Source organism: Mustela nivalis (genome assembly GCF_964662115.1).
Source record: "Mustela nivalis genome assembly, chromosome: 6".
NCBI lineage: Eukaryota > Metazoa > Chordata > Mammalia > Carnivora > Mustelidae > Mustela > Mustela nivalis.
This window is the reverse complement of record NC_139025.1, coordinates 53,244,389-53,271,366: the sequence shown is the minus strand read 5'-3', so window position 1 is coordinate 53,271,366 and position 26,978 is coordinate 53,244,389. Positions and strand designations below refer to the sequence as shown.

General features: G+C 37.7%; 1 protein-coding gene across 3 annotated transcripts in view; it reads right to left on the bottom strand.

The window, feature by feature from the left end:
- LOC309867026 (uncharacterized protein) overlaps positions 1-26,978 on the bottom strand; it is a 173,056-nt gene that overhangs the window by 48,055 nt on the left and 98,023 nt on the right. The window contains exons 2-3 of one of the 3 annotated variants that reach the window (XM_082735250.1): positions 25,121-25,238; positions 22,688-22,773 (exon numbers count right to left, since the gene is read on the bottom strand). In XM_082735250.1, coding sequence (XP_082591376.1) covers positions 25,160-25,238 — 79 coding nt within the window. In that variant the 3' untranslated portion in view covers positions 22,688-22,773; positions 25,121-25,159. Of the gene's footprint in view, positions 1-22,687; positions 22,774-25,120; positions 25,239-26,978 lie in introns of those variants that run through there. The other 2 variants (XM_082735251.1, XM_082735249.1) reach the window with 2 other exon arrangements.

Here is a 26,978-nt window from a genome sequence, read left to right as displayed (position 1 = left end):
CTGCCCCCTATTGGTTTTCTCCCCTTAATTTCCTGTTCTTGCCTTTCCCACAATTGATTGGCCCCTCTCTTGCAGGGGCAGAGGTACCAGCCCAAGCACTGTCAATGATGCCCATCAACAGTCTGATCTCAAGGTACACTGTGCCTCTCACTTCAGAGACCAGGTCAGTCCATTTCCATGATATTTCCCTCTTCTACAGCTTTTGTAGGGTGGCTTTTAGCTGGCCTCCTAGCAGAGGTCACATCTAAGAAAACAGGGCAACCAAGGAGAATTGAAAGTAAGAGGAAAGGCCTTCAGAATAAGTGAGGGTCTACATTTTTTTTTTAAGATTTTATTTATTTATTTGACAGACAGAGATCACAAGCAGGTAGAGAGGCAGGCAGAGAGAGAGAGAGAGAGAGGAGGAAGCACGCTCCCTGCTGACCAGAGAGCCTGATGCGGGACTCGATCCCAGGACCCTGAGATCATGACCTGAGCAGAAGGCAGAGGCTTAACCCTCTGAGCCACCCAGGCGCCCAGGGTCTACATTTTATAGTCTCTTTTTGTAAGCTTATCAGGACATTGTTGCCTCACTGAAGTAGAGCTGAGATGCTTTTAAAATCAATGATATCCCCCCTTTCTTCTCCCATGCTCCATGTCCCTCCTGGCATATATTTTGTATTTCCCCAAGAGCTTTATGATACAGCTGGGGCAGAAAGAAGCATATGCTTTAGGAAGGGACACAGAAGGTGGAAGGCAGAAAGGAGAGTGGGGAAAGAGGAAAAAATAAAGATCACTGGGAACAAACGAGGGAGGCATTTTTTAACGAGATTTGTTAAAATTATAGCCAAGGGGCTCACATCAGGAACTGTTTAAGAAAGGAACTGTTTATTTAAGCCCTGGTTTAAAAAAAAAAAAAAAAAAAGTGACACTCAGCAGAAAAGAAGTTAGATTTTCCACCTCAGCAGAGAACCCAGAGATTCTCTGGTATGCCAAGGACAGGAAGCACTTGAGACATGGATGCTAGTGTTATGATAGTGGGCACTGCCAGTAGGAAACCCCACTAAATGGCAAACTGGATTATAGGTTTCTGAGGGTCTCATAGTGGGCATTAGGAAGAGACTAATATAGAGCAGCTGTTCAGTAAGCGTTCTACCCTTAATTTGTCTATTAAAAGTAAATATGTTACCATATTTTGTGGTCAGAGGTCATGTCATACCTACTGTATGTTCATTTATTTCCCAATTAACAAAACAAAGAACCATTTGGCATATTAATGTCATTTAATAATATTGGAAGCTATGTTTTTCTGGCTTCGTTCTGGGCCCCACCTTTTATTTATTTATTATACAGAGAAAGAGCACAAGCAGGCAAAGGCAGAGAGAGAAGCAGGCTCCCCGCTGAGAAAGGAGCCCAATGCAGCACTCGATCCCAGAACCCCAGGATCATGACCTGAGCTGAAGGCAGCCACTTAACCGACTGAGCCACCCAGGCATCCCTGGGCCCCACCTTTTAAATATTCATAATTTAGTTAAAATTCCTCTCTTCTAAGATGATGGAACCCTAGGGTTTTCTAAGGTAAGTGATAGTGACACAAAAATAATAAGCATGGTAAGTTTACTTTCTGTAAAAGTTTCAGCATGTGTCCAACTCTATTTAGGAGGCAGGGGTGCAATTGTGAAATAAAGCCACAGCCACTATGTAGGTATCAAAACAGAAGCCTTCATATGCCCGGTGAAGAATCAAGAGCAACAGCTAAGAGCAGTAACTTAAAGAGGAAAAAGAGCAGAAAAAAACTGGATTTAAAAAGAGGCCAGAGGCACCTGGGTGGCTCAGTGTCGCTCTCGCCAGCAAGAACGACCAGGAGACCTCAGCGAAGCAAGCTTTATTTCTGCGTAGCTGTTGGGATTCCTCTCCCCCCGCCTCCCCCCGTGCATGTCTATATATACCAAGGTTGCACAACCAATCACTCGCAGCCACATAGATACAAAATCCTAAGTTCCACCTACTGGCTCGCATCCAGCCGCCATCTTAATGGCGTGTTTACTTTCCGGCACCAAAAAAGTCGTGTGCCCCCCCCCCCCCCCCCCGCGGGCCCAGCCGGAGCAGCTCTGCACCGCCCGTGCCCGGCTTGAGGCAGCGGCGGCCTAGGAAACGAGCAGGCCCGGCGGAGCCCAGAAGCATTACCACGCATGCGCTATAAGCCGGCTTGGGCACCGACAGCTCAGTCAGTTAAGCATCCAACTCTTAATTTAGGCTCAGGTCATGACAACAGGATTGTGAGACTGAGCCCCATGTTGGGCCCCACACTGAGCATGATGTAGCCTGCTTGAGATTCTCTCTCTCTCTCTGCCTGTGCCTGTGCACCCTCCCAACCCTGCACACAACCCTCTCCTAAAAAAAAAAAAAAAAAAAAAAAAAAAAAAAGGAGTCAAGCCAGTCCAATATAATTCCAGAGTTCAGTACCTTATAACCAACATGGTTGTGGAGAACACACTTTATCAGACCCTTCTTGGAATAATTGGAAGTCATTGCCTTTTGCCTAAAACTTTGTGCTTCCTGACCTTTATGACCCAGTTTAATGAGTATGTGGCTTACTACATAATTTAAAAGTTCACTGACTCAAATACAAACCCCACCAAGGAAATGTAACTTGTTAGTGATTATCAGCCAAGACCCTGGGTCCCCAAGATAAGCAGCCACTGCTCCCCTCTAAAAGAATAAAATGTAACACTTACTGACTCTAGAGGGTAGACCAGTTCAACATCTTAGTGGGCATTAGGCAGTGTTTGTGAACCAGGAGCCATCACTATGGGCTCCTGGTTCCACTGATTAGCGGCAGACACTCTCTATAAAAAGTACAAGGTCATTCTCAGGACACAACCAAATCAGTAATGAGACCTACAGTCAATATCAAAGGTAAAGGCAGGGGATCAGGCCCAAGATAGTAAGAAAGCATCTGGCACAACTGGCTTTGTTGACCCGGCTCTGCAAGGAGAGTCTCTCACCTCCAGGAGAGTTCGTGGACCTTTGGCAACCAGAGAGATACATGCTGAAAGAAAACTACAGCACACAATTTTACCTAGAGTTGACCCTGGCATTTTATTTTTTTAGGTGATCCAATAAATAATGACAGTCAAAACTAGGTGAAGTGAATGCACACATTTTTTTCATTTTTAGAATCTAACCAAACAAATTTGTAGAGATTAAAAATAAATTGAAAGAAATTATCTGGGATCTATTGTAAAAGAAAAATTGCACCAGCCAGTTAAATGGTCAAGGAAAGTTTTATTCAACACTATTGCAATAGGGGGTACTGGGTCGCTTAGTCGGTTAAGCGTCTGCCTTTGGCTCAGGTCATGATCCCAGGGTCCTGAAACTGAGTCCCATTTCAGGCTCCCTGCTCAGCAAGGAGTCTGCTTCTCCCTCTAACCTTCCCCCTGACCTCGCTCATGCTCCCTCGCACTCATTCTCTCTCTCTCTCAAAAATAAATAAATAAAATCTTTTAAAAAAATAAAAAAAAAGACCATTGCAATAGGGGAGAGAGACTGACTTCAATTCTGCTGAAATAAAAGACAGAAATGAGCTAAAAGAAAAGTCCTGGAGGACATTAGTCCTAGAGGATATTAGATGGTCAATGGAGCCATCTGTATTTGCTAATTGCTGGTTATGGAAGTTGGGATCCTACACTCTCCCGGAGACAAGAAGACTCGGGCCCTTTCTCACATGTCAAAGGAATGGGGAAAACATTCCAGAACTAAAGAAGATTTACATCTCAACAAGGCAGAGAAAGAATTCACAATGACTAGTGTCCTCAGGTAAGTGTTCTATAAAAAGGGAGGTCAGGGGTCTCTTGTCAAAAAGCAGGTTATCTAAAATTTAATCAAGCTGTGGGGAACATTACCATTTTGGTCACTATGTTCAACCTTGGAAAGTACACAGTGTAAACTATCTTCATCTGGTTCAATAAAGATCTACCCCTGCCCTTTTCCCTGGTTCAGTCCCATAATTCTATTTTGGTTAATTATTTCAGTGAATGATGATCCTTAAGGCAAACAGTAATCACACTAAAATCCACTGCAGATGCTGTTTTCCACCTACAACTTAAATACTCCTTGGGGACTTGCTACTTACTACCCAAACACACATTTGGTATTTATACTGAGAACACTGTCCCACCTGGGTTAGTCTTTCAAGAGGAGAACATCCCAAGTTTATTTGTCCACAATGGCTATGGAAAAATCCTTTATGCAAAGGATTCAACTATATGCAGGAAGCTTTTGACTCAGCTGGTATCTCAACTTAAAACCCTTAATAAATGTTTTACTTCCTTCATGTGTGTATCACTCACTTGTGGGACTAGTCAGTGGGACTAGAGAACAGGAATGAGAGATTTCTGACAACTGTTCTAACAAAAACATAATGAAATTCTTCTGATGAATCCCATTTTAACAGGTCATGGCATCAGACTGACGGGTCCAGCAATTCATTTGATTACTGGAGCTTTGCAGGGGAAAATGAGGTCTGAGAAAACCAGCTGATAAAAAAGCACAGCAAAGGTCGAACAAATCAGAAAAAATGATCAGCCTAATGAGCCGCAAAATTATTTATTTGCTTGTAAGAAAGAAATTAGCCATAGTTCATCGTACATAACCAATACCTGTCTTAGTTGATGGAACACATGATTGCTTAGACAGAAAGAAGCAGGGTAGGGGGATTCAGGTGTGCAGCTCTGGAGAGAATTATTGGATTTTTAGCAATCTGAAAACCCTAGAGACATACTCAGAGCCAAAATAATTAGGACACCATTGTTGACTGAATTCAATAACTTGTCTGATGGGGCTTCTAGGTTGTTAAGGTAGTTAATGCACAAACAGAAGATAGAAACACCGAATCCTAGTTCATTTTGTTACTTTGGCTTCTATTTGTTCATGCCCTTTGGGATGTGCCTAAGCTTACCTTGCTATTTTAGCCTTCTGCTTTCAGAACAATTTTATTTTCTTTTTTTTTTCTTCTTCTTTTTTTAACCTAAAATAATCTACTTTGACAATGGTCATTAAAGATCATTTACTTCTCTTGGCTAGCTTTAATTTTAAAGTATTCATTGCCTATTTCTTGACCTTCCTGTGTGGATTAACAGTGAAGTTCTTGTTCTGTTTTTTAGGCACAGACCACAGTGATATATATATATATATATATATATATATATATATATATATATATATAAATATTCCATGTCCCATTGTCTATCCTTAGAACAAGAGAGTACACATTCCTATCCTTTGTCCGCAGATCAAATATGGTATGGATGTGAGATCCAGCTATACAGAGGGCAGTAAAAAGAGCTGTTTGCCTCTTCTGCAGTGTGATGCTTAGCCTGTATTTTAGCCCAACATCCTTCAAAATTTTTATTACTGAAGTATAGTTGACATACACTGTTATATTAGTTTCAGATTCACAACATAGAGATTCAACAATTTGATACATTAAGCAATGCTCACTGCAGTAAGTGTAGTTACCATCTACCACCACACAATATTATTACAATATTATTAACTATATTCTCTACACTAAACTCTTCATCTCCATGGCTTGTTTATTTTTCAACTGGACATTTGTACCTCTTAATCCTCTTTACCTATTTTGCCCATCCTATTATCCCTCTCCCCTCTGCCAACCACCAGTTTGACATCTCAATTTGGCATTGTAGGCAAGTGTCTTTTCTCATATAATTACAAATAAATGTAATTCTCCAAAATAGTATGAGATGCATTGTAACTGACTAATGACATAATATTTATACTATAGAGACAAAAGGAACTTTGACGCACATCATTAAAACAAAAACGGGCAGAGTTCTAAATTTTTTCACTTCTTATTTTTATATATTAATAAACTCTCAGGAAGTTGTAAAATTAGTACTTGGAGTCCCTGTGCCCTTAACCTAGTTTCCCCCAATAGTGACATCTCATACAACTGTAGTATAGTATCAAAACCAAGGAATAATTGACATTGGTAAAATATTAACTAGACTACTAACTAGACTACACAATTCATTTTCACCACTTTTTACATGGAGTCATTTATGTGTGTTTATGTATAGTGTACACAATTTTATCCCACATACAGATCTATGAAACCACGACCACAATCAAACTCCTTCGTGTTACTCATTTACATTTGCAGTACTCACTCACCCCTTCCTAACCCTATCCCCACCTCCTGGTAACGACTACTCTGTTCTCCACCTCTATAATTTTGTTTCACAAAGGTTATATAAATGAGTCATATAGTATTTAAGCTTTTGAGATCTTTTCATTAAGAAAAATGCTCATGAGATCTGTTCAGGTTGCTGCACATACCAGTTTATTTCTTTTATTACTGAGTAGTATTACATTGTATGAATGTTCCAGAGTTTAACTATCCAACCACTGAAGGAGATTTGCATTGCTTCTAGTTTTTGCTATTAAAAATAAAGCTGCTATGAACACTTATTCATATGCTTTTGTGTGAACACAGGTTTCCATTTCCCTGGGATAACTGCCTAAGAGTGCAATTGTTATTTCATATGGTAAGTGCACATTTAGCTTTATAACAAACTGTCATATTTTCTGGAATGTCTGTATCATTGCACATTCCCACCAGCAATATATGAGAGATCTAGTTTCTCTGGATTATCACCAACATTTGGTATTGTCACTATTTTTTATTTTAGCTGTTCTAATAGGTGTATATTTATATCTCATTGTGGTCAGACTGGATTTTTATACACCATGTTCCCATTAGAAAGTTACTGCCTTCTATATTTTACTCAGGATTCACCATTATTGATACATGTTACATCCCAAAGCCTTTAGTTTTCCCCCACTGAAACTCCTCTCGCCTACAGACACATAATTTTTTTTTTTAAGATTTTATTTATTTATTTGACAGACAGAGATCGTAAGTAGGCAGAGAGGCAGGCAGAGAGAGAGAGGAGGAAGCAGGCTCCCTGCTGAGCAGAGAGCCCGATGCGGGGCTCGATCCCAGGACCCTGGGATCATGACCTGAGCCGAAGGCAGCGGCTTAACCACTGAGCCACCCAGGCGCCCCCAGACACATAATTTTACCTAACCATTATCCTTAAAACTGCCTTGAATTTTGTTATCTTTAATCACATCTCCAAAATATTGTAAAACTAGCGAGAGAATCGGAATTGGCGTGCATTTAGAATGAGCATGCAAATTTAAGTGCACAAAGAATCCATAAAGCATTCCCCTTATGGGTTGGATTTTTTTTTAATGAAGTATTTACAGGCTTTAAGGTAGGAAAGAGAATGCTTGCAGGGGCAGTGTCCTTAGACTAGTAGCCACAGATCCTATATCCTATCAGAAAAGTGAGGGTCATTATGTAATAGAAGAGAGTTCGGAACTAAAGAACAGAACAGATTTTATTCGTCCAGACTAAAGACAAATGAGGATAGGATATCCAGCTGTGGTAAAATCAAAGCAGAAACTAAGATTTTATTCTCATGGCTCCTGAGAAACCCAGGAAATCAAACACCTGCTGTGCTGCCAGAGGGGCCTTTCTGGGTATGGCAGCTCTGTAATAGGTACTTGAATTAACACCATAGGTCTTCAATGAAAAGGCTATTAAGTACAATCTACCCATTTGTTATATTGCCTTAACAATATACCACCATGGGATCAGTGAGGTTGGGGAACAACTTCTCATTGTAAAATAATTATAAAAATAATTTAAACTGAAGAGCTGTCATCCACTTTCCACATCATATTATATATATATATATATATATATATATATATATATATATATATATATATATACACATATATATATACATGTATATATATATTTTTTTATAATATTCAATACACTGCTCCAAACCCAAGTGAAATCCAGACAGTAAAAATATTCTTTACAATCTGTGCTGAAATTCCTGAAAGTTATATTGTTTGTGGTGGTTGGGGAAGGAGGATGAACTCATCAATAGTGGTGTTTTTGGGTTTTTTTTTTTTTTGGTTTTTTTTTTCAATAGTGTTTTTAAATCAGAGAAATAATGAATCTCCTGCTGAGCTCCATTCTAACAGGATTGAGAAGAAAAAATAAAGACTATATCATGAAGGTGATAATGGTAGATACCATTTCAAATTGGAAACAACAAAAAGAAAGATTTATAGATTTAAAAAAACATAATGGAATCAAAATGTCTTCACCTAAGAAAAATCTTCAGTCTATGAGTTACTATCTGCTTTTCTAAGAATGGAGCTCAAAACTTGGCAATATGGATTGCCAATATAGAGTTTGCTATATAACACACAACATTATGTCATTTGAAACTTGATACTCAAAATCACTTTAAACTAATCAAAACCATTTTTGTTATTGTTAAATTGATTTTTGTTATTGATTTTTGTTATTGTTAAAATTGTGTGTTTGGGGGTGCCTGGGTGGCTCAGTCATTAAGCATCTGCCTTTGGCTCAGGTCATGATCCTTGGGTCTGGGATCGAGCCCCACATTGGGCTCCCTGCTCATCTGGAAGCCTGCTTCTCCCTCTCCCATGCCCCCTGCTTGTGTTTCCTCTCTCGCTGTCTCTCTGTCAAATAAATAAAAACTTTAAAAAAAATTGTATGTTTGTATATACATGTGCGTGTGTACCCACTACTGATGTCATAACCAGTCTCAAGTCTCGCTTGACACATCACATCTGGCAGTTAGGACTTTGATGAAATTGTACCATCCTATATCACTACATTATAAACAAGCAAGAGAAGATTTCAGAAGAACCTCTGGAACATAATGGCTATAGAAAGAGAAATGAAAGGGAGGGTGGATGATAGTCTCAAAGAGGAAGCAAGGAAAAAAGGTGTCTTTTAGGAAGATAAATTATTTTCCCCAGTGTTATAAAATACCCTGATCTCAAGATGATAGACTCCAAATGTGTCATATGGTGACGTCATAACAGCAACCATTGTCGGCCATCTCACTGTTGTTACAAGCTGGTGTTACTGAATAGCAAGTAATGGTTATAAAGGGAGAGAATTAAAGGTTAGAGCTGAATCTGACTCATTTACATTTTAATACAAATTCTAAAGAGGCACTTTTAGAGGTACATATTCTAAGACATTTGATCGCAAGTATAAAAGGTGATTTGAGAACTGACAATTTTCCCTGAAGTATAAATTTAGGGAAACTAACAAGTAAGATTTTTTTTTTTAATATTTTATTTGTTTATTTGACAGAGAGCTAGAGAGAGAGCACAAGTAAGCAGAGCGGCAGGGAGAGGGGGAGAGAGAAGCAGGCTATCCACTGAGCAGGGAGCCCGATGTGGGGCTCGATCCCAGGACCCTGGAATCATGACCCAAGCCGAAGGCAGCTGCTCAACCAACTGAGCCACTCGGGCACCCCACAAGTAAGATTTTTGAGAGAGAGAGCAAGAGTATGTGAGCAGGGGGAGATGGGCAGAGAGAGGGAAAAAGAGAATCCTAAGCAGGCTCCATGCCCAGTGCAGAGCCCAACATGGGGCTCCATCTCATGACCTTGAGATCATGACCAGAGCCAAAATCGAGAGTCATTCACTTAACCAACTGAGCCACCCAGGTGCCCCTAACATATAAGATTTTGTTCTGAATTTCGTAGAGAAAGGAAACTTTCCTTCCATGGGTTGGTTGAATTCTACTGTTTATGTGTCTAGGCAGCATAACACTATTTCCATCATTATTCTTCAAGTAGTTAACTAGAAGTTCGAGGGTAAGGAATAGATTTATATAAATATTCAAGACCTAAATGACTGACACTGTTCACTGACCATAAACTTGAGAGATATACAGTATCACTAGCAACCTGCCTTGTGCACGTTGTATCATATCTCCTGATAATTCTGAGAACAGAGTATTCAGGATATCTATTTCTGGCTTGTTTGAGGGTTTTCGTGGAGTGTGCAGAGGGATTCAATGTGATCATATGCTCTGACACATTCAAGTGAGAATTCACGCTATTTCTATATTTTTTGCTTATCTTAAGTGATGAGTTTCTATATTAACTTAAAAGATTTTTTCCACATAATTATCCCAAACCATAAGTGGTACTTTAACCTTTAAAGTCAAACACTGAGAGACAAATAATGAAAACTTATATCACAAGATAGTGGCCAGTAAGGCAAGTAGAACAGCTTGCAATTAATGTAATTTTTCACTCCACTCAGATAAGACGTTAAGAACAGAATTAAGAGAACCATAAAACTGCTATGATGATGACTTTATTAGAAAATAAAAATGTCATTATGGTGATATTTAAAGCATTATCATAGAAGACTATTTTATTACAAATATACATGCCCCTGTAGACATTGTTCTTCTAACTGTCCTGGGTTATTGCTCAGTCAAACTAATAAGTCTGAACTGCTTTCTAATGCCTGTGTAAAGATGAAGGTATTGGAAACTTATCATGAATACTGAAAAAGAAATATATGCACTAGGGATAATGCACCTGTGCATTGCTATTCTCTGTCTGACTCTCTAACTGCCACCATTAATATTTTTTGTGTTTCTCACAGCTGTCAGAATGTGCTAGCTTCTGCTTTATTCTCAGAGCCTAAACACATCTTTTCAGGCTACATGGTTTGCATGCTAATCTGTTCAAGCAAGGCATATTCTTCACTCTAATTTTGATCAAAGGCAGGACAAGGATTTTAAATGCTTCAACCGTTCATACTAATTAGAAGAACTATTTAACAGCCAGCATTAGCTTTCTCAAAGACTAAGGCATAAATGAGAACTAGACCTCACAATTAAACTGACAGCAATAGCATAGAAAATTTTTAAATGTTCACATGTGTTTATTTTATGTTTTAAATGCAACTGGGTACTATTTTCAAGTAATCAGAAATCAGATGATGTATCACTTATACAAGATATGATCATAAGGGTTCCAAGTCAAATGCTACTATAGAGATCATTTAGCACAATTCTCTAATTTCATGAATGAGGAAGTTTGGAAGAAGTGAGAAATCCCATCCAAAGGCACACTGTGAGTTAATGGCGGAGTCAGGACTTAAAATCATGCTCTTCTGTCTCCCAGCCACACAATATAAGACCAAATATTAGAAAAATGTAAATCATTTTATAAATTAGAGCACATAAAAGATATTTTTAAATTGCCTTCCTTGTTCTATACAAAATCTCTCTTCAGGTCACAATGATCTAATTTTCTTCCTTTCAAGTGCTTTCCTTGAGTTTTTTTATCACAAGTCATCATATTACCTCTACCAGAGCCTACAGAAGTTTTAACCTTTACTCCAACAGATCTGTAATTGATCCATGTTCCACTTCTCAAAATATCACGCAGACTTGGTGTGGCCCTTTGCTGCTTGATTTCAAATATTCATAATCTTAGTACTTACGGTGGGCTGGCTTTCCACACTTAATGCTCCTCAGGAGCTATAAACCTACTCAAATAAATACATTAAATATTAATTAGCTCACCAACATTTAAATCATGTGGCTCACCTGGAAGCTTATAACCCACCCACAGACCATTTAAGTACAAACTTGGATTTCCAAATGCATGGACCTCTACAAATTAATAAATATTTTTAAAGATTTGTTAAAGATTTATTTAATTTTAAAAATTAATTTTTTTAAAGATTTATTTATTTATTTATGGGGTGGGTGACAAAGGGAGAGACAAAGAATCTCAAATGGACTCCCCACCGAGCTCAAAGCCAGATCCAGGGCTCAATTCCAGGACCCTGAGAGCATAACCAAACCCAAGAGTCGGATGCCTAAGTGACTGAGTGACCCAAGTACCCTGAAATGCAAATTAGGACATGCTGAATATAATTGCTGCTTCAATCATGTAGAAGGGTCTACATGTAAATGAGAAGGAAAGGTATGAGGTAAAACTGTTTTGAAAAGGATTCCTAGGGGCATCTGGGTGGTGCAATCAGTTAAGCATTTGTCTCTTGATTTCAGCTCAGGTCATGATCTCAGGGTCATGACATCCACCAGAAGTGGGTCTCCACCCTCAGTAGGGAGTCTGTTTCAAGATTCGCTCCCTCTGCCCCTTCCCCCATGCCTGCACATGCACATGCCTGCTCTCTCTCAAATAAATAAATCTTTAAAAACAAAAAGATTCTTTTTTCATTTTAATTTAATTTACTTATTTGTCAGAGAGATAGAACACAAATAGGGGAGCAGCACGCAGAGGGAGAAGCAGGCTGCCTGCTGAGCAAGGAGCCAGATGTGGGACTCAATCCCAGGACCCTGGGATCATGACCTGAGCCAAAGGCAGACACTTAACTGACTAAGCCACCCAGGCCTCCCAAAAGAAAATGATTCTTAAAGAATGTTCAAATCAGTGATTTTATAAGTAGAATATGCTAAGTTGATTATTAGTAAGATTGACCATATATGGAAGTTTTATAGAAGTTTTGTGGAAGCAAATAGGCCAACTGTATACTTACCAATGAAAACATTTGTGATAATGTGTCTGGAAAAGCTTTGGAACAAGCTAAACAAATTAACTGGATTTTAAAAAATAAAAGACTGATGAGAGTTTGTGAATTTACTACAAGATATGAGAAAAATTTATAAATATTACTAACTGGAAAATTTTTTCAGTTATACAGACAAATAGGGTGAGCTTCTCAGATTAAAGGGGTTATTAATTTCTCATATCTTGTGCTAAGTGGAAATTTGGAACATTCAATAAAACATTGACAAACTGGCAGAAGCAAAAAAGATGTCCTACATTAGTAAGTTAGTGACATATCCTCAGAAACATGTTACTAACTGATTACACTGAACTACTTGGAGTTAAATACAAAACATACAAATGTAGTAGGGAAAAAATAAAGCCCAAGAAAGAAGTAAAGAAAGAGGAAGATGCACAATAAGTAAAATACACATTGAGTAATTGGTTGTCATATTCTTAAATGATACGAAAATCAGTAAATTTTCTGTTTGCCTTTTGGTCTGATCCCTGTGAGGTAAGAAAAGAAGTAGAATTTTCACTGCCATTTTAAAGGTAACTTGGAGAGGGCACCTGAGTGGTTCAGGGGGTTAAAGCCTCTGCCTTCAGCTCAGGTCATGATCCCAGGGTCCTGGGATCGAGGCCTATATTGGGCTCTCTGCTCAGCAGGGAGCCTGCTTCCCTTCCTCTCTCTCTGCCTGCCTCTCTACCTACTTGTGATCTCTCTCTGTCAAATAAATAAATAAAATCTTAAAAAAACAAAAAACAAACCAACAACAACAACAACAAAAATAAAAGTAACTTGTAGAAACAGAAGAGGTATTAATTTTCCTGTGTTGAGACCAAATTCTGTTGTCAGATTCCAAGCTTCTGAGAACAGAATAAAAGTATCTATTCAGCTTTTTGCATCACACGATCACTCATCTATTACCCATTTTTTATAGTCAATACACAATAAAGATCAAAATATTTTCCTCTGTTTGGACTGAATAAAAAGGACAATAAGTAGATACCGCTAATTTAGAAGAGATCCATGACCTATAAATTCAGAGTGCTTTTGTCCATTAACCTCTCCCTTTTTTATTATCAAACTAATCTTGTAAAGAACCTCAGAGATACAGAAGCATCAAATGACTTCATTACTATATTATGTGTCAAGGATTACATCCTGATCCCAAAGACATAAGGAAAAAGGCTTCTGGTCCCAATTCTATTTCATACTTGGGGAATAATTGTAAGATATATATAAGCTTGTTTGCAAGATAAAGTAACAAAAAACACAACCTTTAAATAAAATGGTCATTTCACAATGTGGCATTTCCTTTAAATAATTCTGGAAATCAATTAGTTTCAACCCATTTCATTGTATTGAGGACAAAAGACCCAATTGAGACTTCTGTTAGCTCATAACAATGAGTCCTTCCTCCCAAAAAAAAAAAATTTTTTTTTTTTTTTACTTGGAGAAACTTAAGATTCTATAGGTGAAGTTTTACAAAAACATTTTTTTTCCCACATAATGGAGATAGTTTGTTGTATTATGCAGTGCACTTCATGTGTTCCCAGGTGCATATCGATGGTTCTGCTCTGTAGCACCCATATCCTTGTGGCAAGCCATGAAGTCTGTTTTTGTTATGACTGTCACCGTTGTTTTGACTGCCTTTAACCTGCCTGGCAACTTGAGAATCCTTTTGTCAGGATTGGCACCCAAAAAGAGGCCATGGTGTGGCCTTTGTTGATAAACTGTTCTCACTTCTCTGACAGAAATTTCCTAACGTCTTGTATATAGTGACAGTGATCCCAGTGACAGCCAACACTGAAAAATATTCTACAGTCCAATTTTAACTACAAGATGTGGGCAGGGAAGGGAAGATGTGGAAAAAGGCACAGAAAACTTAGGTGAATTGAAATGAAGGTCATAGGGCACAAATGTAAATTCCTTCTAGGAATGTTGGAGAGTACCTGGTTATGTGGTCCTGGTCACCATTAGATATTACACTATTCAAAAAATCTTTGCCAGTTGAATTAATTAAAAATCATATCTGGTTGTAATTTGTAGTTTCCTTTAATATTTTAATATCTTAGTTTATCACTTCTGTCTTTTATTTGTTTACTTTCTTTGCCTGTTTTTCTACTGAGGACCCATTCTCTGTCTTACTGAATTGCAAGAGTATCTGATATACAGAATATCAATTCTAAAGTTAAGAATTAAGGACTAAATGACTAATATCTCTTTGATTTCAAATACCTGTAACAGGAGAGAGAACATGTTACTCATTAAAATTCTCAAGGACGTGGTAGGCCAATTGAATATTTGTCTGCAGTCTATACTTGAAGAAAGGTTTTGTTGGTTTGGTTTGGTTTGGTGTAAGGCACATAACTAGAGGTGCCTCCACAGGGTGCGGCCCAGATTAAAGATGGCGCCGGCTTGCCGTCTCTTCTGGCCAACAAGGCGCCAATTTCACAATTTCGGTTCCTGAAACCTATGGCACTTCCTCCTCTCACCCGACACGCCTTACCCAGCAACTGCTACTTGGCATAATCTTATTGGCTCTTCCTCCTCTGTCCTCACTTCCCTTCTGCTGCTCTATATAAGGTGTGCCCCCGCACAATAAAGTGAGATCCTGCTTCGACAGATCCCCCGATCCCGGTGTCTTCTGTGGGTGTATTCCGGGTTCGCGACACTCGCCATCCCGCTCAGCCCCAAGGAGAGGCCTCCGGCTGGCCCGGGCGCCACCTCCCCTCGGCGGGGAGCCCAACGGTTTGGTTTGGTTTGGTTTGATTTTCTTCTGTTAATTATGGGTGACACACATTCTTACATTAGTTTCAGGTATAAAACACGGTGATTGGACAACTCTATGTATTAAGCCATGCTCACCATAGTGTACTAGCATTTAAGCGCCTTGAGATTTCTGCAGGCCTTACCTACATAAATGTTTGTTGCTTTAAGCCACCAAGTTTTGGGGTAATATGCAATGCAAAACTAATACAGTAGCCATTAAAAATGATAATGTAGCTGTGTGGCGTGAAGGAGGTTATGGGTGTGGGTGTATGTATATGTAGTCTGTCCTGTAATACATGTTTCTGTACACATATTTTGTATATATATGACTGATAAAAAGTGGAATTAAGTTAATATAAATTTGGAGTCATGTTGGCTTATATTCAAGTTTTTCTAGGTAAATAGAGCCAGAATAGGAGGAGTGGACATCTCACCATAAACAGGAAAGGAAAAGCCATTCATTCAGAAGCTGCCTTGACAGCAAGAGCCCTTTGGTTTAAACTTTAAGAAAATTTAAAACAAGTACCTGAGACTATGAAATATGCAAAAAAAACCCTAATTATTATGGCATGATTTATAAAATTTGTAATAAAGACTACAAACAACCCAAATCCCATCAATATAAGACTGATTAAATATACTATGGTATACCCATCGAGGTATAAAAAGAATAGATAAAAGGTATAAAAGAATAGATGACAATTCAGTAATCTAATGTAGAGTGGTCTAGGATTTATCTACTAAGGGAAATATAGCAAGGAGTAGAGGAGTAAGCCATATGTGTAATAAAGGGGAAATACCAATATCCATACATATTTATTAATATTTTCACTAAAAATAAACAATAATAATTAAAATAAACAAAACTAATTAAAAACATAACCACCAAAACAAATTTGTGGCTTTTCCTTGAATTTTTATTTGAAGAAAGCAAATATAAAAGGATATTTTTAACTGGAAAGACTTGACCATGGATTTGATATTACATATTAAAGAATTTTGGTCAGCTTCATTAGGTGAGATAATGGCATTATGCTTGTGGGTTTTTTGGTCTTCATCCAGTAGAGATAGATATATATACATACATATATATGTATCTATCTATATATATGGGTACACACATATACACATATGTATACATACATATGTATATACATATACACACATGTACACGTGTGTATGTGTGTGTACATGTACATATATGTATATATGTATATACATATATACACACAAAGCCATTAATAAGTACAATGATATGATGTCAGGATTTGCTTCAAAAATACTTCAGCAAAGGAAAAGGCCAGGTGAAGGCTAGGGTTGGAGAGACAGATGCAACAGGATTAGAAAAATAATGATCTCTTTTGAAGCTAGTTTTTAGATATATTTTTTTCTTTACTTATAGGTGTGTTTAAAAATTTCCATAATAAAAAGCTGAACAACAGATAAATGTTAAAAGAGGGTTTGCTCACACACCTTCTGCCTTAAGTCAGCTCGGGTTGCCATAACAAAATGCTATAGACTGGGTGACTTAAACAACAGAAATTTATTTTCTCAAAAAAAAAAAAAAGAAATTTATTTTCTCACAGATCTGGGAGCTAGATGTCCGACATCAGGGTGTCAGCATGGTCAGTTTCTGGTGAGGACTCTCTTCAAGCTGGTAGATAGCTGATTTCTCATTGTGTCCTCCCATGGCAAAGAGAGAGAAAGCAAACTCTCCAGTGTCTCTTCTTATAAAGACATTAATTCTATCATGAGGGCTGCATCCTAGTGACCTTACTGAAACCTAATTATCTTCCAAAGGCCCTATTGCCATACCATCCCAGAGGGGGTTTGGGCTTCAACATATGAATTTGGGGAGGACAAAATTTGATCCCTAGCACCTTCCTACTCAGCGGGGCATATGTCCAGACAGGCACAGCTCCCAGCTCACTGCCAGGTTCACAGCACCCATGCCTTCCTCAAAGAGGGATAGCCATAGCCTCCTGGCTCAGAGATCGGCTTCCACCTGTATTGTACATACTCCTGCTCAGTATACTCCTTCCAGATCTAATTAAAGGGTTGATGGTACTGCCACTCTACTGTTCTTGCATTTTATTATAACTGACATGCCAGTCTGTAGTCATGCTGAATTGTCTGCCTGACAGCCCAACTTATCTCCCCAGGTACCAATGATTGTTTTTGCTAGTGTTCTGGTTACAGGTTTGCTGGGATTTTTTAATACCCTTCTCTAACCTTATTTTCCAGTTAAGTCCTGTCATTTTTAGTGTGCAGTTTTGCCAAATACAGAGTTTTTCAGGAACACATACATTGCATTTTGCCAGAAATGACTGTATATGCAGAAAAGGGCAAGTTCGCAAATAGTTTATATATAGCATGATTCAATTTTTGTTAAAATATACCTATATATGTACATAGGGAAAAAGATGTTTGTAGCTTCTTATATGCATTTTCTAATTCTTTCCATGCATTATATGGGTTCATAAAAGAAACGATAAGAGTTTTTAAAACTAAAGAACAATTGATAGCCCAGAGTCTGACCATTTAGATAACTAGAAAGATGTACCCTTCGAGGGCTAAGAGATGGAGGTGGAATAATTCTATAATCATCTGTGGCTTAAAGAGTCTCAATACTCCATTCCGAGTATCTCTGGAAGACACATTTTCACTAAACCTACAATAGCAGAAGTTAAGCCGTCCTTTGCCAGGGTCAAGAGCAGAATGGGCTGAGTAGGGACTGATTATTATGAAAAAAAAATTTTTGTGTGTGAAAACTACTAACAAGCCAGAAATTTGACAAAGTTATCAAGACATCATCTTAAAATGAAAGGGGGGTGGGACCCTCACTTGTGTCAAAAAATAAAAAAAAATTAAAACACCACAGACTCTGATAGTCACCTTAAATATATCATCTCCACAAGATTTCTTGACATATGTATAACTGTTTTCACTTTATACATGAAATAGACTCAGAGGGTTTAAGTACTTAATGGGGTTATGAAGCAAGTAGGAATAGAGCAAGGATTCCATCCTACCTGTCTTCAAAATTTGTTATTTCAGAGAAAATCACACCTCGTAGTATGGATCATATTATTTTATAAACAATTTATTTTCTCACATTTGGACTACCTGCCTGACTTCAGAAACTACCAGTTATCTTTTTTATATTAAATCAATCCCTAACATCATATTCAGTTTTATGATTTCTGATCATGACCATACATAAACATTTAACCAAAGATAGGAGATTAATTTTCGATTATCCTTGCCCCAGGATTGAAGGAAACCCACTTGGTTAAAGGCATGTAGTAAACCAGAGCCCAGGTTCCATCTCTTCCTGACATGGGGCACTGCTGCACTGCCTCCCTTCCCAGTCTCTACACAGGGGCCAGGAGGGCACAACACACACACACACACATACAGTAGTCCGTCTTCCAATCTGTCTTTATCCTTCTACCTTCTCACTGGGCTCTAAATACAGTTGGAGTTTCTTTCTGACCACACAAATTATGCCATTAGTCCAATCATTACATTTTTAAATTCAGTTTGAATATTTTTACTTCTAATATCAAATAGATCTCAATTGAGGTCTGCGATGACATTGCAAAGGTAACACCCTGAAGACCTCAAAAATCTAAATTTCTTTATCCCTTCTAGTTCTTTTCACTTTCCATCTCTTCTGAAATACCAATTTTCATTGGTATGAACCTTGAGAAACTCCAATGGGTACACACTAATTTGCTGTAGCTGTTGAACCTTTTTCTATTCTTTTGATGCTATCACAAACATCCTTTCCCTTTATGGCTGATGCTTGCAATTCTCCTTGCTGCCCCCCCCCCCGCCTTCTCTTTAGGTCACTCTTTAAGCATTCAGGAGAGTTAAGGGACACTAGCAACACTAAAACTATATATAACACATATACCCCACAACTAAAACATGATGTTCAGTAACATCCATAATGGAAGCCCATATGTCCTTCCATTATCTAATGCAGTCTAAATTATCACCCCCAAAATTCATTACGGTGAAGACAGTTTTATATTGAATAATCTTATTATATCCTGATATTTTAAAAATTAAAAATACTGGCATAAATCATAACTTTCAGCTTTCCATAATTGCAAAATTCCATTTACCTAGCTGGTCTCTTCATTGTGTTGATTGAAAGCATGCATATGGAACAACAGAGCTGACCTCTGTCTCCCATAGATTCTGTGTCAGATGTCAAAGTAGCTAAAGAGGCTTTACACAAGAGCCTAAAGATATTTAACTTCTTAAAAATCATCCCTGAGCAAGAAAAAAATTCTCTTCCAGTGGAATTAGATCACTTTAGCACCTCCTTCTCATATTCTAATTGCCCATGGTCTTGGCTATTTCCCCACTTTCTGGGTTCAACCTAAACCATAACTCTGGCTCAATCATTCAGCTTTCCACAGTTTCAGATGACTCCTATTTTCAATCTTGGCTGCCCCTGTGATCCTATCTCTTGGTTCTCAGCCTTAACCTGATCCCCACTTTCTATGTTTTGGTTCTGACAGTGTTTGAACAACCAGCCCTGGGTAGTAAGGGTATCACACTGGACACAGGAAGTGTCTAATTATGGAACCTCTAGGAATATTATTAGGTATAGTCAGATTAAGAGCCTATTAACGAAAAAAAAAAACATTCTGACATTTGTTAAATGGTAAAGAAGGCTTTATTCAGAACTATTGTGATAGGTGTCAAGATTATCACAATAGGGAAGACAGATCAGGCTCAATAGAGAATACAGCAAAAAGAGCTGAGAATTTATAGCTAAGGAGCAGAGTTGGGGTGGAGAGGGTTGTCAGTGGATAGAAAATTACTAAAAGAAGTCTTCAAGGGTACGGGGATTATTGATAAAACAATTTAACAGAATTCTTGTTGAAGGCAGATCAGGGTAATGAAATACTGAAAATGAAGAATGAAGATATCAAAGGTGATCAGGTATTAAGGGTAGAAGGGTTCTTTCTAAACTGACCTAGAAGGATATTTGCTAAAACTGGACTTGGCAGGTGGAAGAAACATCCACAACAAGGACTAGTCAGAAGGAGGGCTCAAAGGAGCCAGTCCATAGTTTGACCAAAGAGAGAGTCTTTGTCAGCTCATATCAGCATTTACAAACAAAAGAAGGAAGGAAGTTAACACACTTTTAAGGACTGATTATGGCACTGTGTCATTATGTGGCACTTTGCATTATCTTAATTAATCATAATTAATAAAATAATATCAGGAAGCTCTCATTATCATCACCTAACATATAAGAAACTTAGGCTCAAAGAAATTAAATAATACCCTGGCATCAGAAGACCTGGATTAGATGTTGGCTTTTTCCTATAACCTTTCACCATCTCTGCTGACTTCAAGCAAGTTACCTAACCCTTCTGTTTCAGTTGATATGCAATATGGAGATAATGTCCCTTTCTCCCAGGTCTTTTATCAACTATTATTTATAGAGGAATGACTCTAGAATCTCTCTCCAATTCTATTTCTAGATTCATCTCTCTACCTGTCTACTAGATAGATGCTCCTGAAAATTAATGTCCAAACTGAACACATTATCTTGCTTCAAAATACCTGCTCTGCTTCCTAAATTCTTAATCTCCTTAAATGATGGCTATGTAATTTTCCAAGCTAGAAACATCAGAGTTACAGTCAACTCTAGGTAGTCATGACTCCCAAACCCAAACAAGTATACTTCCATATGTTCCTATGAAACCCTAAGAGAAACATTTCCCAACGCCATCTTCTCAATTAGGTCCTTATGTCCCATTCATGTCCTCATCATGTCACCTGGGCAGCAACAACAGTCTCCTGGTGGCCTCCTACCGATAATCATTATCTGCCTCAATATGTCCTTTTAATTGTCATTACCCTCATTATCTATTAAAACTAAATCTGGTCATGGGGGTCCTGGGTGCTTCAGTCAGCTAAGCATCCAACTCTTGATTTCGGTTCAGGTCATGATCTCAGGGTTGTGCAACTGAGCCCTCCCTGGGTATGGAGCCGCTGTGAGATTCTCTCTCACTCCACCCTCCCCCACTTTCTTTCTCTCTCTCTCTTTCTCTCTCTCTCTCCCTCTCTAAAACACACACACACACACACATACAACAAACAAAAAAACAAAAAGAACACTCTAAATTGGGCCATATCATTGTGTTGCTTGAAACCCTGTTAGCCAGGGTGGCTCAGATAGTTAAACAACTGCCCTCAGCTCAGGTCATGATCCTGGAGTCCTGGGATCAAGTCCCACATCAGGCTCCCAGCTCCATGGGGAATATTCTGCTCCCTCTGACCTTCTCCCCTCTCATGCTCTCTCTCACTCTCTCTCTCTCTCTCAAATAATAAATAACCTTTAAAAACAAAAAAACAAACAAACAAACAAAAAACCTCTGTTAGCTGTTTCCTGCCTACCAGTGAAACCCAAAGTCCCAGGACCCCAGGATCATGACCTGAGCTAAAGGCAGATGCTTAACCAACTGAGCCACCCAAAATGCCCCAACTATTTTCAATTGTTTGTTGTTAATTCAGAGTCAGCAAGGTTCCCATTCATTTAAAATTAAGGAAAAACTGGGTCCAAAAAATTTTCCCTTAGAATTAAAATATATTATTGTAAAATTATAGATCACATCTCGAAAATTAAAGTGTATTGCTTCTTTGGGGATTTGATTTCTTTCATTCTTATTTGCTATTTTTAGAGCATGTATGATAAGCCACCTACAGTAATTTCTGAAGTAGTTACTAGAATAAAAGAAATTTAAATTAAATATCTTATAATTTTCCCTTAGAAATATTAAATCATCACTGCCAATAAATTCCCGATGTATTTTCTGGGTTATTATGATTTTTAGTTAAAAACTAAATTCTAAAATAAATTTTAAATTTACTCTGCATTAAGGTAATTCTAAATAAATAACAAGCTTATTGATACATAAATTCCTTATTTGCAATATTATGCCATTTTAGTTATCAGATAAGCTACAAATATTTTAAACTCTTTATGTTTGCAAAATAGATCTTTATTATGTAATCTACCTTTTAAAATATTAAATTTTAATTATTAAATTATGTACCTTAAATTATTATATTTTCTAAATAATTAGGATACAATCACTATAATCTTTATGAACCACACTGAACCATCCTGAATTACTGTGAATTACAACTTAAGTTTGTACAGCTATTTAGAACATTTTCTAAGCAATGTCTTCTTTTTTTTTTTACCTTTTCTTTTAAATCCAATATAGTTAACATACAGTGTTATATTAGTTTCAGGTGTATAATATAGTGATTCCAGAATTCTATACATTACTCAGTCAAAACAATGTCTTTCAACAGACAGAACCATCTGGATATTCTACTCATTGTTCTTTGCTGCAGAACTTAACATATATTCCTGACTTTATATTTATCAACCACAGTATATTGTAAAGAGTATTTTATTTACATGGTTTCCCAAAAATTGAAATGCAGTCTTCTGTAGGTAATTTTCCCAGCATTATTCCTCTATGTGATCTGGTCAATTTCCTTTTTGTGAAAAAGATAACAGAAATTTTATCTAATTTTCAGATAACAGAAATTTTATCTAATTTTTAAAGTTTGCTGGTTGCCTATTCAATATTCATTCTCCTCTTCTTCCCCATTAAGTGGAACTACAATTTTGTTGGCAGCATCCATGTGCTCAAGAGAAAAAGCATTCCTATTTCCCATACTCCTTTGCAAAGAGGGTGGCTGTGGGACAAAGAGGCCAAGGCCATGGAAGTAGAAGCTGTTTTGGGGGGCTTCTGGAGAAGCTCCAGAAAAAGAGACTCTAACTCAGCAGACAGTTATTTTTGTCCTTTGTTCTTCCTCCTCCCTCCTTATGCCTTGAGAAAAGGGCCAAAAAACGGCAGACATCTCAGCCCTGACACACAAATCACCAAGCCAACTCAAGCAACCAGACTTCTCATTACATAAGAAAAAACAAGCCTTTATCTTGTTTAAGTCACTATTATTTGAGTTTTCTGTTTCATGCAGCTGAACTGAATCTCTAACTGAGAAACCGGTACTAACCCAATAGCGTCAGTTACTAGAATCACCGCGCAAACCTACCTGCACAAAAGAACATTATTTTTCACGTAGGGATTTTGTTAAATTTCACATTTTAGCACCTTAATAAATGTCATTAGACGAATCCAATTTTGTTTATATATGAAAGCCTTTTGAGAGAGTGGGTCCCAAAAAGAGCACAATATATAATAGACAAGACAATGAAAGGCAGGTCGGCATCCTCAAAGACAGATTCCTCCACAATAGAGCACTGAAAAAGAATTAGGCAGAGTCCAACAGAGCTGTTTCTGAAAATAATGGGTATGTTTAAAAAAAAAAAAAAAAAACTAAGGAAGGAAAGGAACAGCAGAGCCTTTAAAATGTATAGAATGTTACAGAAATAATGATTTGTTCTATGTATCTGTTCTTTACATTGTGGCCTCATTATTTTGTTTGAAATTCCCCGTATCAGACATACTCATAAATGCCAAGTCATATATCAAAGATTTTGGATTCATTTTCTCATTCACTGAATTGTTTTAAATGCCTACTATATGCCAGACACTCTTCTCGGCCCTGGAGATACGGCGATAAAGAGGACAGTGAAAGCTTCTGTCAATAAGGAGTTTGTAGTCTGAAGGGGAATGAGACAGATATAAACAGGTTCGACAGTGGTGAGTGTTGAAGAGGAAAAAAGTAGATATGATTTTTTAAAAAGATTTCATTTATTTATTTAGAGAGATGGAGAGAAAGAGCATGAATGGGGGAAGGGACAAAGGGAGAGGAAGACAGAGAATCTCAAGTAGACTCCCTGCCTGAGTATGGGGAGCTCAATCTCAAGATCCTGAGATCATGACCTGCACCAAAAGATGGAATTGTGAAGAAGCCTCCATGAGAAGATGACATTTAGTAAAGATATAAAGGGCATGAGGAAACAACTACATAGATACCTAGGCTAGTGGGGGAGGGAGGAATGAACAAAAGCAGAAGCTGGGAGGCTGGAGTGCTTACTTCAAAGTACAGTTAGAGGCCAGTAGGGCTTAGAGGGGGGTGAGCATAAATTTTAGAGTAATGTGACTGTGTCACATCTTGGGCACCACATTCATTTGCTTAACATTTATCCATAACATAAAAAACCCTTACATTTGACCTTTTAATTTCCAGTGATATTTGGAAATTTATATTTATAAAATAAAAACAACATCATCATCATCAACAACAACAACAACAACCAAAACAGTAGAATTCTTGATATATCATGAGAAAATTTATGTTCAAGTACCTGGTCACAAAGAACTATACTTTCATATTGTTACCAATGTTTAAAGTGATGATACTCAAATATTTCTTATACTTTTTAAATCTCAGGTTTTCAAAAATGTGCTGCACATATTAAGTACTAGTTTCAGCCTTTAGAAGATTTTTATCCTGTAATACAAGTAATTTTCTGAAAGAGTATTGCTTGTGTGGAGAAAATTAAGCGCCTGTCTCAATTTAGGAGTATGTCTGAAAGAGTATCACTTAAAAGGGTTACATTCTTAGGGGTCAGAAATAGTAAATTGAGGTTTGTAATGTGTATCAAAATGGAAATTTTATTTTGATAGATTTTATATCATTCCAATTGCCCCTCTGAAATGTAGATATAAGAATACTAAAATGTACTGCATTAAAATTTCAAACTCACTGCTCTAAAATGAATGTATCTGGACTGCCTATCTGCTTGGGGTGAGTCATTTATCCTCTTATTCTCTCACAGAGAATTTGATTGCATTCAAACTATCCAGCTGGAGAATTCAGCTACCTTTGGAAAAGCTGACATCAAAGGATCTGTGAAGAGTTCTCCTACCCTCTGCAGAAGCTTGAATGTGGACTGAGGTGGCCATCATCACCTCTTCACAGCTAAGGAAGCCAGAAGAGGCATCCTACCATCTTCTTCGGTACTGCTAGTGTTTGTGAATTTACCACTATAGAAGATGACAGAAACAATTTTAGCACAGTCATGCTTATTTTCTAAAACTTTTGTGTTACTTTGACTCATCTCTCCCTCAATACTGATTATCGATTAATACACATCCAATATATTCTAGACCTTTAATTATTATTAAAATCATTTAGCTTAATCCCCTCAAGTTGCAAGATTCTAAATACATGAGTAATGATGACTGTTTTGTAGAGCTTTGTCTTAAAAACAATCATATCCTACTATTGTATAGTATTTGTAAAGGTAGCTTCTATTCTGAATACTCCAAACTATTTATTCATTTGCTCCTCCAGCCAACCCTAGGAAGTGCCTTTTTCATCTCATAGACAAGGGAACCAAGCAACATGGAGCAAGTAACCTGCCCAGTATCACACAACTGGTAAACAGTAGTGCCTGAATATGGACCTGGTAGTGTGGGCTCCAGACACTGGAGTTTTAGCCATGATGTCATGCTGTTTAGCCTGTTTTCAGTACTATGTGTTGTTCAAGTGAATTATGGCTACAAAAATGTGAATCTGTTACTCTACAGATACATAATAATTCATGAAGTAAGGCTCTGCTGGTGAGAAGTAGCCATGGTAGTTACCTGATGATAGGAAATGTAAGCACATATCCATGGAAATATATCTAACACTACCAACTTGTAAACTGTAGTAAAACAAGTCAAGTGTGCAGAAATTCCCAATGAGTTTAGAAGAAAAACTCCTAAACCAAGGTTATTTTTAAATGGTTCAAATGAGTATGGGATTTGAGGTGTTACTGAAAAGAGAGTAATTGGATTTGAGAAAGAGGAGGCAGAGAAGAGAAGGCCAGCTGAGCAAAGAGCATGAAAGAGCACAGTATAGGATTGTTAATGGAACAGCAAATATACCAACTGCTAGAGAAGTGGATTCACCAACACCCATTGATGCTCTAAGGATTTGTTCACTGGTGTATGTAATGTTCTTTGAACATCTTGGGGATAAAAATAAGTCTTTAAATTAAGCCTATTTCTATTACTTTTGCTTATGGATTTTTCCTTCACTCAATCCTAATATTCAAAAGTCAGAGAAGCTGGGATGCCTGGGTAGCTCAGTTGGTTAAGCGTCTGCCTTCAGCTCAGGTCGTGATCCCAGGGTCCCCAGATGAATTCCACTGCTCAGTGGGGAGCCTGCTTCTCCCTCTCCCTCTGTCCTTCCCTCCCCCCAACTTGTGCACCCTCTCTCTCTCTGACTTGCTCACTTTCTCTCAGATAAATTAAAAAAAAAAAAATTTTTTTTTTAAGTCAGAGAAACTGCTGGCTTTCTTCAAAACTGGAACCCTTAGGCTTCTAGATCATTCAATTACAGAATCAAAGAATTAGAATCAAAATTGTGATCTAATCCAGCCCTAACATTTCCTTGAGAGTTAAACTTTCTAACTTACTTTCCTTCTCTGTAGTATGAAAAAAATACTACTCTTATTTAGTATGCTGAGAGAATTAAAATGAGATAATACTCATCATTCACTGAGCATTGGTATTAGAGGTTGGCCACAGTAGCCTCTCAATAAACATGTTTCTTCCACTTCCCTATCTCCTTTACACACACACTTGCATGCACACATGCACACATGCACACACACACACACACACACAACTTTAAAGGGGATTCTTAGGATATAGTACATGCTTCTTGACTTAGAAATAAGAAAAAAACTAGTAATGTGAAATTATATATCCCAAAGCAATCTAAATATAGGAGAC